The sequence below is a fragment of the Bos mutus genome, chromosome 8, assembly GCF_027580195.1.
Source record: "Bos mutus isolate GX-2022 chromosome 8, NWIPB_WYAK_1.1, whole genome shotgun sequence".
In the NCBI taxonomy this organism is placed as follows: domain Eukaryota; kingdom Metazoa; phylum Chordata; class Mammalia; order Artiodactyla; family Bovidae; genus Bos; species Bos mutus.
In genome coordinates, this window is record NC_091624.1 from 87,151,428 (window position 1) to 87,164,597 (window position 13,170).

The window sequence follows — 13,170 nt, forward strand, 5'->3', positions numbered from 1 at the left end:
GACATATTCTATGTCTTGGGAGTAAGAACCTTGCCTCTTTGTTTAATGCTGTAGGACCAGTGTGTAACCAATATCTGGCACACAGAGGTACAAATAAAAAAAATGTGCTGAATAGATGAACGTAAATAAATATAAGGCAATATAAAATGGCTGAAGAAACCAGTATACCTTCTCAACAGATGCTAAGTAGACATTAAAAGTAATACATTAAAGCAATATGGAAAAACTTATAGAATAAAATATCAAGAGAAAAAAGGATACAAAATAGAATGAGCACTATAATTACAGCTTAAAATTTTATTTTCATCTTTAAAAGAAAAAATACCTGAAGAAACTGAATTTTTGAACAAAATGATATCCTCCTTTTCTCTAAACTTTCATTTACAGCATGCCTAAAGTTTTAAAGTACTTTATTCAGAAGTGATCAGGCTTTAAAATGGAAAGATAAAAGACAATTGCCAAGGGGTTTTGAGGTATTCATGAATTACTGCCACCGAAGGGATACTGATGACATTTGTTCATAAAGAAAGGAATTTTCATTTTCTAACCATCGAAGTATTACTTACTGTGCATTTTCTTGATATTTTCGGGTAACACAATCTTCTTTTTGCAAAACTTGTAAAAATCTATTACGTGCTACAAGGCATCTGGCAAGGCATATGTGCAAATCTTGTGGTTTAACATTAAATGTCTCTGTAAAACGTATAGAAGAATCTACATGGAAGATAAAATATAGAAAACTTAGACTTGTGCTGTGCTGTGCTTAGTTGCTCAGTCATGTCCGACTCTGTAACCCATGGACTGTAGCTCCTCTGTCCATGGGGATTCTCCATGCAAGAATACTCAAGTGGGTTGCCGTGCCTTCCTCCAGGGGATCTTCCCAACCCAAGGATCGAACCCAGGTCTCCAACATTACAGGCAGATTCTTCACCTTCTGAACCACAAGGAAAGCCCAAACTTAGATTTACAAGCTAATAAATATAAAAAATGTGAGACTGTTGAGAAATTAACAACCTCACTTAACTAACAACTCCTTAAAAGCTGGTATGACAATACACACAAATATACAACTCATTTCAATAAAAGCAAGGATGACCTGTTTTTTAAAGAAGGCAACTAAAAAAGGATTGGGGACTTCCCAGATGGTACAGTGGTAAAGAATCCGCCTGCCAATGCACAAGATAAAAGAGAGAAGGATTCGATCTCTGGGTCAGGAAGATCACCTGGTATAGGAAATGGCAACCCACTCCAGTATTCTTGCCTGGAAAATTCCATGGAGAGAAAGAGCCTAGCAGACTATGGTCCATGGGGTCGCAAAGAGTGTGACATAACTAAACAACTGAACATACACAAAAAAGGATTATCTGAAGTTGAGTTATTTTACGTAACTAAAAATTTTTAGAATCCATCTGCCCAAAATAATTCTTATTATCACAGCACAAAACATCCATAAACAAATACGCTGTTACACATACGCAACTTCTTAACACACCTTTTAACAACAAAGGAAGAAAATTAAAAGGGATGAGGTGAGATCACATCACCTTCATTGCTGCCATCAGCCTACTTTTCTTCCCCGTAAGACCAACAGGGTAAGACAACCAAATAAAACCAATCTCCATTTCTCAAGTAATTCTTGGCTATGTTACTAATGATCAAAGCAGACCCTGAGAAAAATCCATCCAATGATTTTAGAGTTCGGGTTTTCACATGCAATAACATGTAATAAATCCTACTTTAAGATGGCTAATACAATAAAGATAGATATGCTGGAAAACAATGGCCTCACACTATACTTAACATGACAAAAACAGGTGCTAGATCACCCACAAAAAAAAAAATCAAAAATTCTAAATATTTAACAGGAGATGAGTTTATTGGATATAGAAATCATCCATAAACTGAATATGGTAAATGAAACGGCTTTAAATAAGAAATCGGATAAGCCATGCCTAAAAGCTTTATGTACAATAAACTCTTGCCAAATCCAAATACACATGATTTATATAAAACAGTTTGGGTTACATGTAACTAAAATGGATCATCTAATAGAAAAACTGGTAAAGTGCTCATGCCACATTAAATTTAAAATATGCAAATACTTATAAAATAAGATCACATGTACATGTTTTAAAAAACCACGCAGAGAAGATAAACTAGAAAAAAGGTACTGTACATATACATATATACACAAATACATATACGCACAAACACAATATATACTTTGAACACACAATAAAGTTTGTCATTGTACCATTCTTTTTATAGCAAAATATTAGGGGAAAAAAAAAGCCAATGTCTGTCAGAACAAATGTGTGATTCAATACACTATGACACACCCATTCAAATACCCAATTCCAAAGACAGAAAAAGAATAAGATCTATGAACTGATATGTAATGATCTCCAATATACACTGTTACATAAAAAACACGAGACTGAAAATCGTCACCATTTAGGGTTTAAAAAGAATATATACATATTTGCCAGAATTACTGATTCCAATGGCTGCTTCTGAAAAGGGAATCCAGGTAACCTAGATTATAGATAGCACCTCTATAGATATCACTCGACAGTCAGAAGTGGAAGACACTTTTCACTTTCTAAATTTTGAATCATAAGAATGTATTACTCAAAATAATTAAAATGTACAATATGACACTAAAAAAACAAAAAACAACAACAACAAAACACCTACAAGAAATCAAAATGTCAGCAGTGGTTATCTCTAGAAACTGGAAGATGGGATTGTACTGAACCAACGTTTTCATCTTTTTCTTCCTGTGTTTTATGAGCATAACTCAGCATAACTCAATTAAACAGAGCAGCATATTTAATAAGCTACAAATGGCATTAAGTCAGCGTAAAAACCCATTATTTTGTTGCTAAGATTTAGCAATTAGATCAAATCCCTTTAAAACACAATTTCAACCAAAATATTCCAACACATTGCCAGTAGCCAAACTAAATCTCTAACAAACTCAATACAACATTTAATACAATGTATTATAGGCAAACTATAACCTGTAGGTCTGCTGCTGCTGCCGCCGCCGCTAAGTCACTTCAGTCATGTCCGACTCTTTGAGACCCCATGGACTGCAGCCTTCCAGGCTCCTCTGTCCATGGGATTTTCCAGGCAAGAATACTGGAGTGGGGTGCCATTGCCTTCGAACCTGTAGGTCTAACCTGGCCCATTTTTGTGAGGTCAGCAAACTAGGCCTGCTTTCTACATTTTTAAGGAGTTGTATTACAAAAAGATTTTTTTTTAATTCACAGAAAGGTGTATGTGACAAAGACTCATGTGGTCCACAAAGCGTAAAATATTCACTGTCAGATCTCACATAGAAAATGTTCCCCAACCCTGTATTAGAACATAATAACCCACATTGCTACCTATGTTCATTATGACAGGATTTCAAACTGCAGTTCCAATAAAATATTAACTATTTGCCTTTTGAGATAAAGTAATATCTTTATCTTACCTTATTTTATTAAACTCTCTTGATGATTTACAAATTATAAGAAATAATAAAAACCAAGAATCAAAGCTGAAAAAAAAAATCTTACCATAAGCTTAACTTACTTTTAGAATGGGTTTTTATATATTTTACTGCAACAAATCTTGCAAAGTGATACATTATATGAATAAACTTAGGACCAACTGGAAATAGAAATAGTGAACCAACAACTTGAGGAAAGCTACTTCCACATTCGGCCTATGATAAAAAGAAATAAGACAATTTGAAGACATTATCAATGATAACCTTTATATTTACATCATACTGTTTTTAAAGCACAACAGGATTTATCAGAATTATTCCATTTGAACCACAAGTTAAATTTTTGAAACTTTCTAAGCTCTTGGTAGACTCAGTCACAAAAAGTAATTAAAATTTAAAGTCACAATTATTGATATAATTTGGGGACAAAAGCTAAAATAATCTATAGTCAAAATTATTTCCTTAAACAAAAACTGTTATATAAATTCCTAGGAACTCAAAAACCTATTTCCAAGGCACTTAGTAAAAAAACTGGTTTCCCAGAAACAGAGTCCCAATCAAAACCACCAGAAAGTATTATTCTGATATTTCTTATTTATACTGTTAGCATAAAAGCATTAAGAAGATTTCACCTTTAAAAAAATTAATGTACCTCAATAAAGCCAGACAAAAAAACTGCAGTTTTCAACTGCTCAAAATTTGCATCTTTTAGAAAGAGAATACTTACAGAAATCTTTTTTAACCATTCACAGAAAAGTTTTCGGAATTCAACATCACGTTTTTGATCAAATGGAGGCCAACAATGTCTTTAAGACAAAAATAAAAATCAGAATTATGAACAAAAAAACAAACTCAGCAAAACTTTAAAATATCAAATTTATCTCCTAGCTCAGCTGATAAGGAATCTGCCTGCAATGCAGGAGACCCTGATTTGATTCCTGGCTCAGGAAGATCTGCTGAAAAAGGGATAGGCTATCCACTCCAGTATTCTTGGGCTTCCTTGGTGGCTCAGCAGGTAAAGAATCCACCTGCAAAGTGGGAGACCTGGGTTTGATCCCTGGATTGGGAAGATCCCCTGGAGAAGGGAATGGCTACCCATTTCAGTATTCTTGCCTGGAGAATTCCATGGACTACAGTCCATGGGTTACAAAGAGTCAGACAGGACTGAGTGACTTTCACTCACTAGAAACATTATTGCTAAATCGAGGCTAACATTGTTGGCAAAAACTCAACATTCAGAAAACAAAGATCATGGCATCCGGTCCCCTCACTTCATGGCAAATAGATGGGTAAACAATGGAAACAGTGACAGACTTTATTTTCTTGGGCTCCAAAATCACTGCAGATAGTTACTACAGCCGTGAAATTAAAAGATACTGCTCCTTGAAAGAAAAGCTACGACCAACCTAGACAGCATATTAAAAAGCAGAGACTACTTTGCCAACAAACAGCCATCCAGTCAAAGCTATGGTTTTTCCAGTAGTCATGTATGGATGTGAGAGCTGGACTATAAAGAAAGTTGAGTACCAAAGAATTGATGCTTTTGAACTGTGGTGTTGGAGAAGCCTCTTCAGAGTCCGTCCCTTGGACTGCAAGGAGATCAAACCAGTCAATCCTAAAGGAAATCAGTCCTGAATATTCACTGGGAGGACTGATGCTGAAGCTGAAACTCCTATACTTTGGCCACCTGATGCAAAGAACTGACTCATTGGAAAAGACCCTGATGCTGGGAAAGACTGAAGCCAAGAGGAGAAGGGGACGACAGAGGACAAGATGGTTGGATGGCATCACTGACTCGATGGACATGAGTTTGAGCAGGCTCCGGGAGTTGGTGATGGACAGGGTAGCCTGGCATGCTGTAGTCCATGGGGTCATAAAGAGTCAGACACAACTGCGTGACTGAATTGAACTGAAGGCTAACATTCATAAATTTCAACTAAAGAGAGACCAACCTGTAAGAAATTAGGTATTTTTCTTTATAAACATCTATAGGGTTAAACTCTGTTTAGTGTGAGTAATCAATGAATACAGTGATAAATATAGGAATGAATCACTATTAAAATTACTGAAAATCGGTTAAAGAAGACAACATGCTCAATGAATTTCTAAGCTAACACATAAAGATGGTGTAAATAAATTAGTATGTTAAGTCTGGGGCAAAAGAGAGAAACATAAATGTTTACACATGAAAAGCACAAGAAGAATGGCCTAAGAGATCATGACCCCTAGGGATAATCCATATCACAGTCAGTAGGTGCTACTGTTCTGTGGACAAACAAGATATAAAATTACTAAAAATTCAGTTTTAGTAAATAATGGATTTTAAAATTTGCCTATTGCTTCCCACTGATAATCAGTTTTATCTAAATTTTTATTGAGGCATAATTATTTATTGAGGGCCCGTTATTTTTCATATTTCTATAGCATAACATACCTTGTGTATTCACAGAAAAAAAATTAAGTATGCATAAAAAAAGTTTAAAAGGCTGGAATAACAACAGTGATATTTTCTAGTTGGGTTTAAGAATGATTTTTACTTCTTTAGCTTTTTCTGCATTTGCTGAATTGCTTTAAATAAACTCTATTTTGTTTATAATGAGGAAAAAAAATCCAAAAATCTATTTTTATCCGAGCAAGGGAAGCCCTATAACTTAGTGATGTCTGAATGCCTGCTAAGTTGCTTCAGTTGTGTCTGACTCTTTACAACCCTGTGGACTATAGCCCGCCAGGCTCCTCTATCCATGGATTCTCCAGGCAAGAATACGGGAGTGGGCTGCCATGCCCTCTTCCAGGGGATCTTCTCAACCCAGGGATTGAATCCCCGTCTCCTGTATTGCAGTCAGATTCTTTACTGTTGAACCACTAGGGAACCCCATAATACAGTGATAGGGATTTCCAAAATATGCTTCAAATATACTTGTTCTCTTGGTCACTCAAAACTTTAACTGAAGGCAAGACTATTAAATTATCATAAATAAAAACAATGGACTTACTATTTAAGAGAATGATGACACAACATAAATATTAAAACAAATTTGAACATTTTTTTATGACAGATGAAACCCAAATCACCTACAAAATAACTTGGAATCAAGGTTAGTGATTATTCACATTTTTATCTCTTCTTATACTATTTAATATACAACAGTATAAGACAATAGGCTAAACTTAATAGGAATGATCTTTGTCTATAGCACTTGACACTTCTATATATTATGACAAAAATAATGATTTACAGAAATTTTAGGAAATAACAGACAAAACAAACAATATTGCCTATAAGAAAAAGGAGTAAAGGGGAAATTAACAACAAAAATCAAAACAAAATTAAGTGCATGGCTAGATTAGTATCAATTAATTATTCTAATAAATAAGACTATGAAGAAGTTAGGAATTACATATGTATAAAATAAAATCCATATTACTTATGAAATCTACCATGAATTCAAGTACTGAAAAAAAGGACTCAGATTAATAAAGGTTAGGTACTAAATCTGTAAGACCCAAACCTAATTTTTATAAAATACATTCAAAATAATAGTTGAAAGCCAAAGTTGAAATTCTCACTATATCAAGTCACAATCCCTTTTTTAAGTCCCTTACAAAAATAAAATAACTTTTACTCACTTGAAAACTTCTTTGGTGAGAGACTTGTCAAGTGTTTGAAACAAAAAATAAGAAACTATGTGAAAGGCATCACGGTTCAGCTTGTCAAACATGTTCCTATGGTTTAAAAGGAAATAAACACAGGAAAAAAGAAAAGGTTAATAAAACAGTATCACAAAAAGCGGTGTAAGAGTTTGACACAAATTAGTAGTTTTCATTCTGTTCAAGAGGTCGAAACAAATTTTCTATTTCATGTATACATTTATAACCAATTAAGAAACACATCCAAGTTTTTATATTTTGGTTCTGAAAATATAGACCAAATAGAAGAAAACTGGTAGAACTTTATTTCAATGAATACATTCTACAAAAAGAAAAGGAAAGTCTAATTAGGCGAAGAGAAAACCATGGCTAAGATAAGTGAAAATGTGATACCAACCAACATTTTCTGACAATAAAAGACTTAAAATTTATTGACTTTATTAGTCAGGTATTATTTTAACTTAGCTTTACAAGCAGTAACTCAGCTGATCTCCACCAGTCAAATGAAGTTAGTAAAGTTGCAACTTTAACATGAAGTATTTTATTTAATCTCAACATTAGAAACTAGTTTGATTTTCCTCATAATACACATGACAAATAGATCTAAGTACCTCTGTGAACACATAAAGCTATTTTCCTGAAATAAACTTTTTGAGTTGCAAAAACACTAACATTAAAATTCACACGCTTAACTTTTTGTCAAACAACTCTTATCCTTGGAATGTTTCTATTCCTCAAAAAAAATACAAATAAAGTTCCTACCTCATCATCTCTCAAATCTGTTATTTTTTTTTCCACATAATACCCTGTTCTCTTCAACACTTCTCATTTTTAAAAAGATAACTTTTAAAGAAAGGTTTGTTCACCCACTAGACTAAAATTTTATAAGGGAAAAGTTTATGTTTGCTCTGTTCACCACTGTATACCCAGGTCCAAGACTGTGTTCAATTAATATCTGTTGAGTAAACAAGTGAATGAATCACCTTTTCTTTCCATTCCCACTGCCTTCTGTAGTTTAGGTCCACCTAACTGCAAAGCCTTGATTCTCCCTCTAATCCATTCTCTGTAATGCAACCAGCATGATTTTTCCAAAATGCAAATCTCTGGGGCAAATATCTAGGAATGAAATTACTTGATCATATGTTAAGTGTACATTTAACTTTACAAGCAAAGTGACTATGAAATTACATGCTCACAGAAACTAGAAACATATAAAATTTTGCACCAACATATATAAGTGAATCTGGGACTTCCCTGATGGTCCAGTGGTTATGACTCTACACCACTGCACAGGGTTTGAGTTCAATCCCTGGCCAGGAAACTAAGATCCCTGCATGCTGCATGATACACACAGCACAGCCTCTATATATGTGTGTGTGTGTATGTGCACACATGCATATTAAAAAGCAAATACATTATTTTGCCAACAAAGTTCTGTCTAGTCAAAGCTATGGGTTTTTCCAGTAGTCATGTATGAATGTGAGAGTTGGACTATAAAGAAAGCTGAGTGCCAAAGAATTGATGCTTTTGAACTGTGGTGTTGGAGAAGACTCTTGAGAGTCCCTTGGATGGCATGGAGATCAAACCAGTCAATCCTAAAGGAAATCAGTCCTGAATATTCATTGAAAGGACTGATGCTAAAGCTGAAACTCCAGTACTCTGGCCACCTGATGCAAAGACCTGACCCTGACCCTGACGCTGGGAAAGATTGAAGGCAGGACGAGAAGGGAACGACAGTGGATGAGATGGCTGGATGGCATCACCGACTCAATGGACATGAGTTTGAGCAAGCTCCAGGAGTTGGTGACGGATAGGGAAGCCTCGCATGCTACAGTCCATGGGGTCACAAAGAGTTGAACACGACTGAGTGACTAGACTGAACTGATGTGTGCGTGTGTGTGTGAGAATCAAATAAGTGAATCAATTTTTTTTTAATTTTAAAGCAAATTTGATGCCATATTCATACTTAAAGAATATTAAAGGAGATGTCTGTTTCAAAAGAGTAGATCCCTTCCACTAACCAACTGAGATGACTCTAAAGACATGGTGGGGGAGGTGGGGGGTGGAAATCTACGACAATGTTGTAAAAAAAAAAAAAAAGATCACTGAACGAAAACTTGACTGATTTTAGTTAATTTTCAAAGGCAGAAAACATACTGCAATTGCATAAACCAGAGCAGAGAAAAAACTAAGATTGCCAAAACAATAGAGAGAATATACTGACAATGGGAATCATTCTCAGTGGAGGCCTCAAGAAGATGTAAACTTCTCTGCCATACTTTGGGGCATCAAATCATGTGAGATAAATGGAACATTTATTAATACAGAATCATAACTTGATAAATGCTACCCATTGGTTGTCAATTTTTAGGCTAGACAAAGCATTTCTATATATAAATAGCAGTAACTGCTAAACAAATAGTTCCTAAGCAAAACTTATAATTACAGCTCTAACCCTTGACAGCAGGTGCTCACTTGTGTCCCACCAACTGGAGCCCTGCGAGGCTCCTCTATCCATGGGATTCTCCAGGCAAGAAGGCTGGAGTAGGTTGCCATTTCCTTCTCCAGGGGATCTTTCCCACCCAGGGTTCCAACCAGTGTCTCTTACATTGGCAGGCAGATTCTTTACCACTGAGCCACCAGGGAAGCCCTACACCCATTTTACTGATGAGGAAACTAAGGCACAGAGAGGTTGCTACTGCTGCCACTAAGTCACTTCAGTCGTGTCCGACTCCGTGCAACCCCATAGACGGCAGCCCACCAGGCTCCCCTGTCCCTGGGATTCTCTAGGCAAGAACACTAGAGTGGGTTGCCATTTCCCTCTCCAATGCATGAAAGTGAAAAGTGAAAGTGAAGTCGCTCAATTGTGTCTAACTCAGCCACCCCATGGACTGCAGCCTTCCTGGCTCCTCCGTCCATGGGATTTTCCAGGCAAGAGTACTGGAGTGGGGTGCCATTGCGTTAGTCTCTAAACCTTGGCAGTAAAACAATTTTAATACAGCTGAAAAAGTCAAGAAAAGGGAGAAGGCAAAAGAGGGTAGGTAAGTGTAGGTGAACTAATTTTCACCTATAAAGAACTAATTTCACCTATAAAGAAAAAGCTACCTTCATCGTGAAATTACTTAGCGGGAAATCAAGAGATACTTTTAAAATTAATACATCAAGAAATAGAAGACTAAGCACATAATTTAAATACTGTCACAAGAAGGATGGAAATAACGTAATTACAAAAGTCAAGAAGATTGAGAACAGGAAATAGCCTAGTATCCCAAATTTTCCTTGGCCTTCAGTGGGAAAGATAATACTGTGTAAAGCTGCTAAGATACAAAAATATAAACAAAGTTTCTTTTTATAATGAGACTGTAACATTTGTAGGACAGTAGGAAGGAGCTTTTACTTTTCATCTTAGTACCACTCTCCACTGGTTTTTTTGCTAACTGTGGCATCAGTTCAGTTCAGTTCAGTCGCTCAGTCGTGTCCGACTCTGCGACCCCATGAATCGCAGCACACCAGGCCTCCCTGTCCATCACCAACTCCCAGAGTTCACTCAAACTCACGTCCATCGAGTCGGTGATGCCATCCAGCCATCTCATCCTCCGTCGTCCCCTTCTCCTCCCGCCCCCAATCCCTCCCAGCAACAGTCTTTTCCAGTGAGTCAACTCTTCGCATGAGGTGGTCAAAGTACTGGAATTTCAGCTTTAGCATCATTCTGTGGCATGCTTCAGTCTAATCCAAGAAGTAAAAAGTATAAACTAAAGAGCAACTATTTTAAAAGGCCCCCTTGAGTCATAACGGCGATTCTATACAATGGAAGGCGGTGGCTCTCCGTTACCAAATCGCCACCTCCCTCGACTTCACAGACCAACCAGCTTCACGACCAAACCAGGACTAAAACCCCGCCTTCAGTTTCGCCCCAACTGCAGACTCTATTCCCTACAAAGCGCTCCCGGCTAGGTTCCATAACGGACAGTGTCTGCCACCAGGTCAGCTGCCGCTAGGAGCCAAGGCTTTGTAGCCAGCGCCGGACCACAGTAACCGACTACTTATCAACCCGCCGGTCCGCAACAGGGCGGGCTGCACCAACGTAACTAGTCTCAGACACCCCCGCCGCCAGCCCAATCCTCCTTACACTCCGAACTGCGTGTGTGACACGGTATTTCCACAGGCTATGGTCGCCAGACAAGGCTCGAAGCCGAGCGCCTGCAGGTACATCCACAGACGAGCCTTTTCGAAAGAAGTGACCCAGGCCGAGCTCATCTTCGCGGTAGGCAGGGCCCGGCAAATGAAGGAAGCACAGGCTCCAAGGTCTGAGAGGGCCCCTCAGACTTCTTCCCTACGGGCAGCCTAAAGTGGCGGCGGCCCCTCAACTGCCACCACTTAATCCTCTCTCGTTCGGAGCCATTTCGCCTCAAATGGCCTCAAGTAGCCTGAAATTCTAAAGTTTCAGGAAAATAGAACCTCTAACTGTAGTACCGCACAGCGGCCAGAGCGAAGACACCACAAACCGAGCGTCCCGCGCTTCCGGAAGACGCCGCCCGGGTGCCGAGGGAAGACAGCCTTCCTGGGAGGATTATATCTCCCGCCATGCAATGCGCCCTCCCCTCGGTCTTTTCCGCGCAAGACCGGTGGGGAACAACAAGACCCACAAGGCTTTGCGGGACTGAGGAAGTTTTTCGCGCTTGCAGGCTTTAGCACGGCATTCTTTGGCTTCGCGCTTTCTGACTCTTTTTGTCTGATCTGTTTCCTTTCGCTCGTATATGCCTACTACGTCAGACAAAAACCACAGGCCGTTATTCAGTGTAGTACAAAAGGCATTCTCAGCTATTCTCAGTGTATGTGTAACCCTGAACATGTCGCCTCATTTCTGAGCGTCGGGTCTATTATTAATAAAATCGTCTATGCCCTGAAGTGCTGAATGTCCCTTTCAGCTCCTTGCTCTGAGAAATCTACGCATATACCTTTCCCCTGCACCCCTGTCAATTGATGATTGCTTTCTCCTCTACATGTCGTATATCAATACAACCAGACCTGGAAATGGGATGGGTATCCTAACTTATTTCTCATCACCAGTTTAGGCATTATTGCCTCACTAAAACCACCAGCATATTTGAAATGTATGCTGTCACCCACAACTCTTCCTTGTGGAGGTCAAGTATAAGATCTCCAGGTTGCTGGACCTCGTTCTGAAATTTCGCATTTAATTCTCTGTCTCTCCAACGTTACTCCTGTAATAATTTTTGATGATTTCAGTGTCCATGACCTTTCCAATGCCCTGGCCTCTCAATTTCTTGACCTCTTCTCAGCACCCTAGCCCCCTTCTCTTTGCCAGATTTATCTGGCAGAAAACAAATCGCTCTTGAATCAGTTCTCTGCCTACTCCATACCTGAAGTTTAGCAGTTAAATGCAATCATGATGCCTGGTGTCATCCAAAATTCATGACAACTAAAGTAGACTCTTAGGCCTGCCCTCTCCACCCTACTATTTTCCCCAAATCTCACTCTCCATACAATTATACATATATTCTTCCCTCTCTAAATCTTCCAGTACCTTCTTCCTCCTCACTCTCAATGATGAACTTTGTTCTTAGTTGATAGGTGTTTCCCAAAAAGAACCTCCATCAACAGTTTACCAGTCAGCCTATATCTATGCCCATATAGTCTTCCTTGTTAATCTGGGTGATTCAGGGCGTAGCTACCTAAGACCAAGCCTCTCACTCATTTGATATGCTATATTCCTTTTCTCACACTCCAGGAATTTGCTCCAGTATTTATTTGTCCTCTACTCTCTCCTGCATCATCAGTTCTCCCCTCAGTATATAAACATGCTGTTAATATCTTCCATCACTAAAAAAAAAAAAAAAATTCCTTTGACCTCAGTGGCTTTCAAGCTGCCAGCCCATTTCTTATCAGTGAAATTTCTCCAAAAAGTTACCTATATGCACCTCACTACTAGTGGTAACTTGACAAAGCCACTTGAATCAATTAGTGTTCTTTTGTTGCAGGCAGCGAAAATGACTCTGAAG

The 13,170-nt window shown here is 38.1% G+C and overlaps 1 protein-coding gene across 3 annotated transcripts in view; it reads right to left on the bottom strand.

Moving 5' to 3' along the window:
* The window catches only part of HAUS6 (HAUS augmin like complex subunit 6), a 42,567-nt gene extending 30,829 nt beyond the window's left edge, over positions 1 to 11,738 (bottom strand). For 2 of the 3 annotated variants that reach the window (XR_011465184.1, XM_005902273.3), the window contains exons 1-5: positions 11,277 to 11,738; positions 7,127 to 7,222; positions 4,227 to 4,305; positions 3,583 to 3,715; positions 567 to 714 (exon numbers count right to left, since the gene is read on the bottom strand). Coding sequence is in view for 2 of the 3 variants with exons in the window: in XM_005902273.3 (XP_005902335.1) it covers positions 567 to 714; positions 3,583 to 3,715; positions 4,227 to 4,305; positions 7,127 to 7,222; positions 11,277 to 11,404 (584 nt within the window). In the remaining variant the exon portion in view is untranslated. Of the gene's footprint in view, positions 1 to 566; positions 715 to 3,582; positions 3,716 to 4,226; positions 4,306 to 7,126; positions 7,223 to 8,130; positions 8,264 to 11,276 lie in introns of all 3 variants that reach the window. The other variant, XM_070375946.1, reaches the window with a different exon arrangement.
* Between the last annotated feature and the right edge of the window lie 1,432 nt (positions 11,739 to 13,170).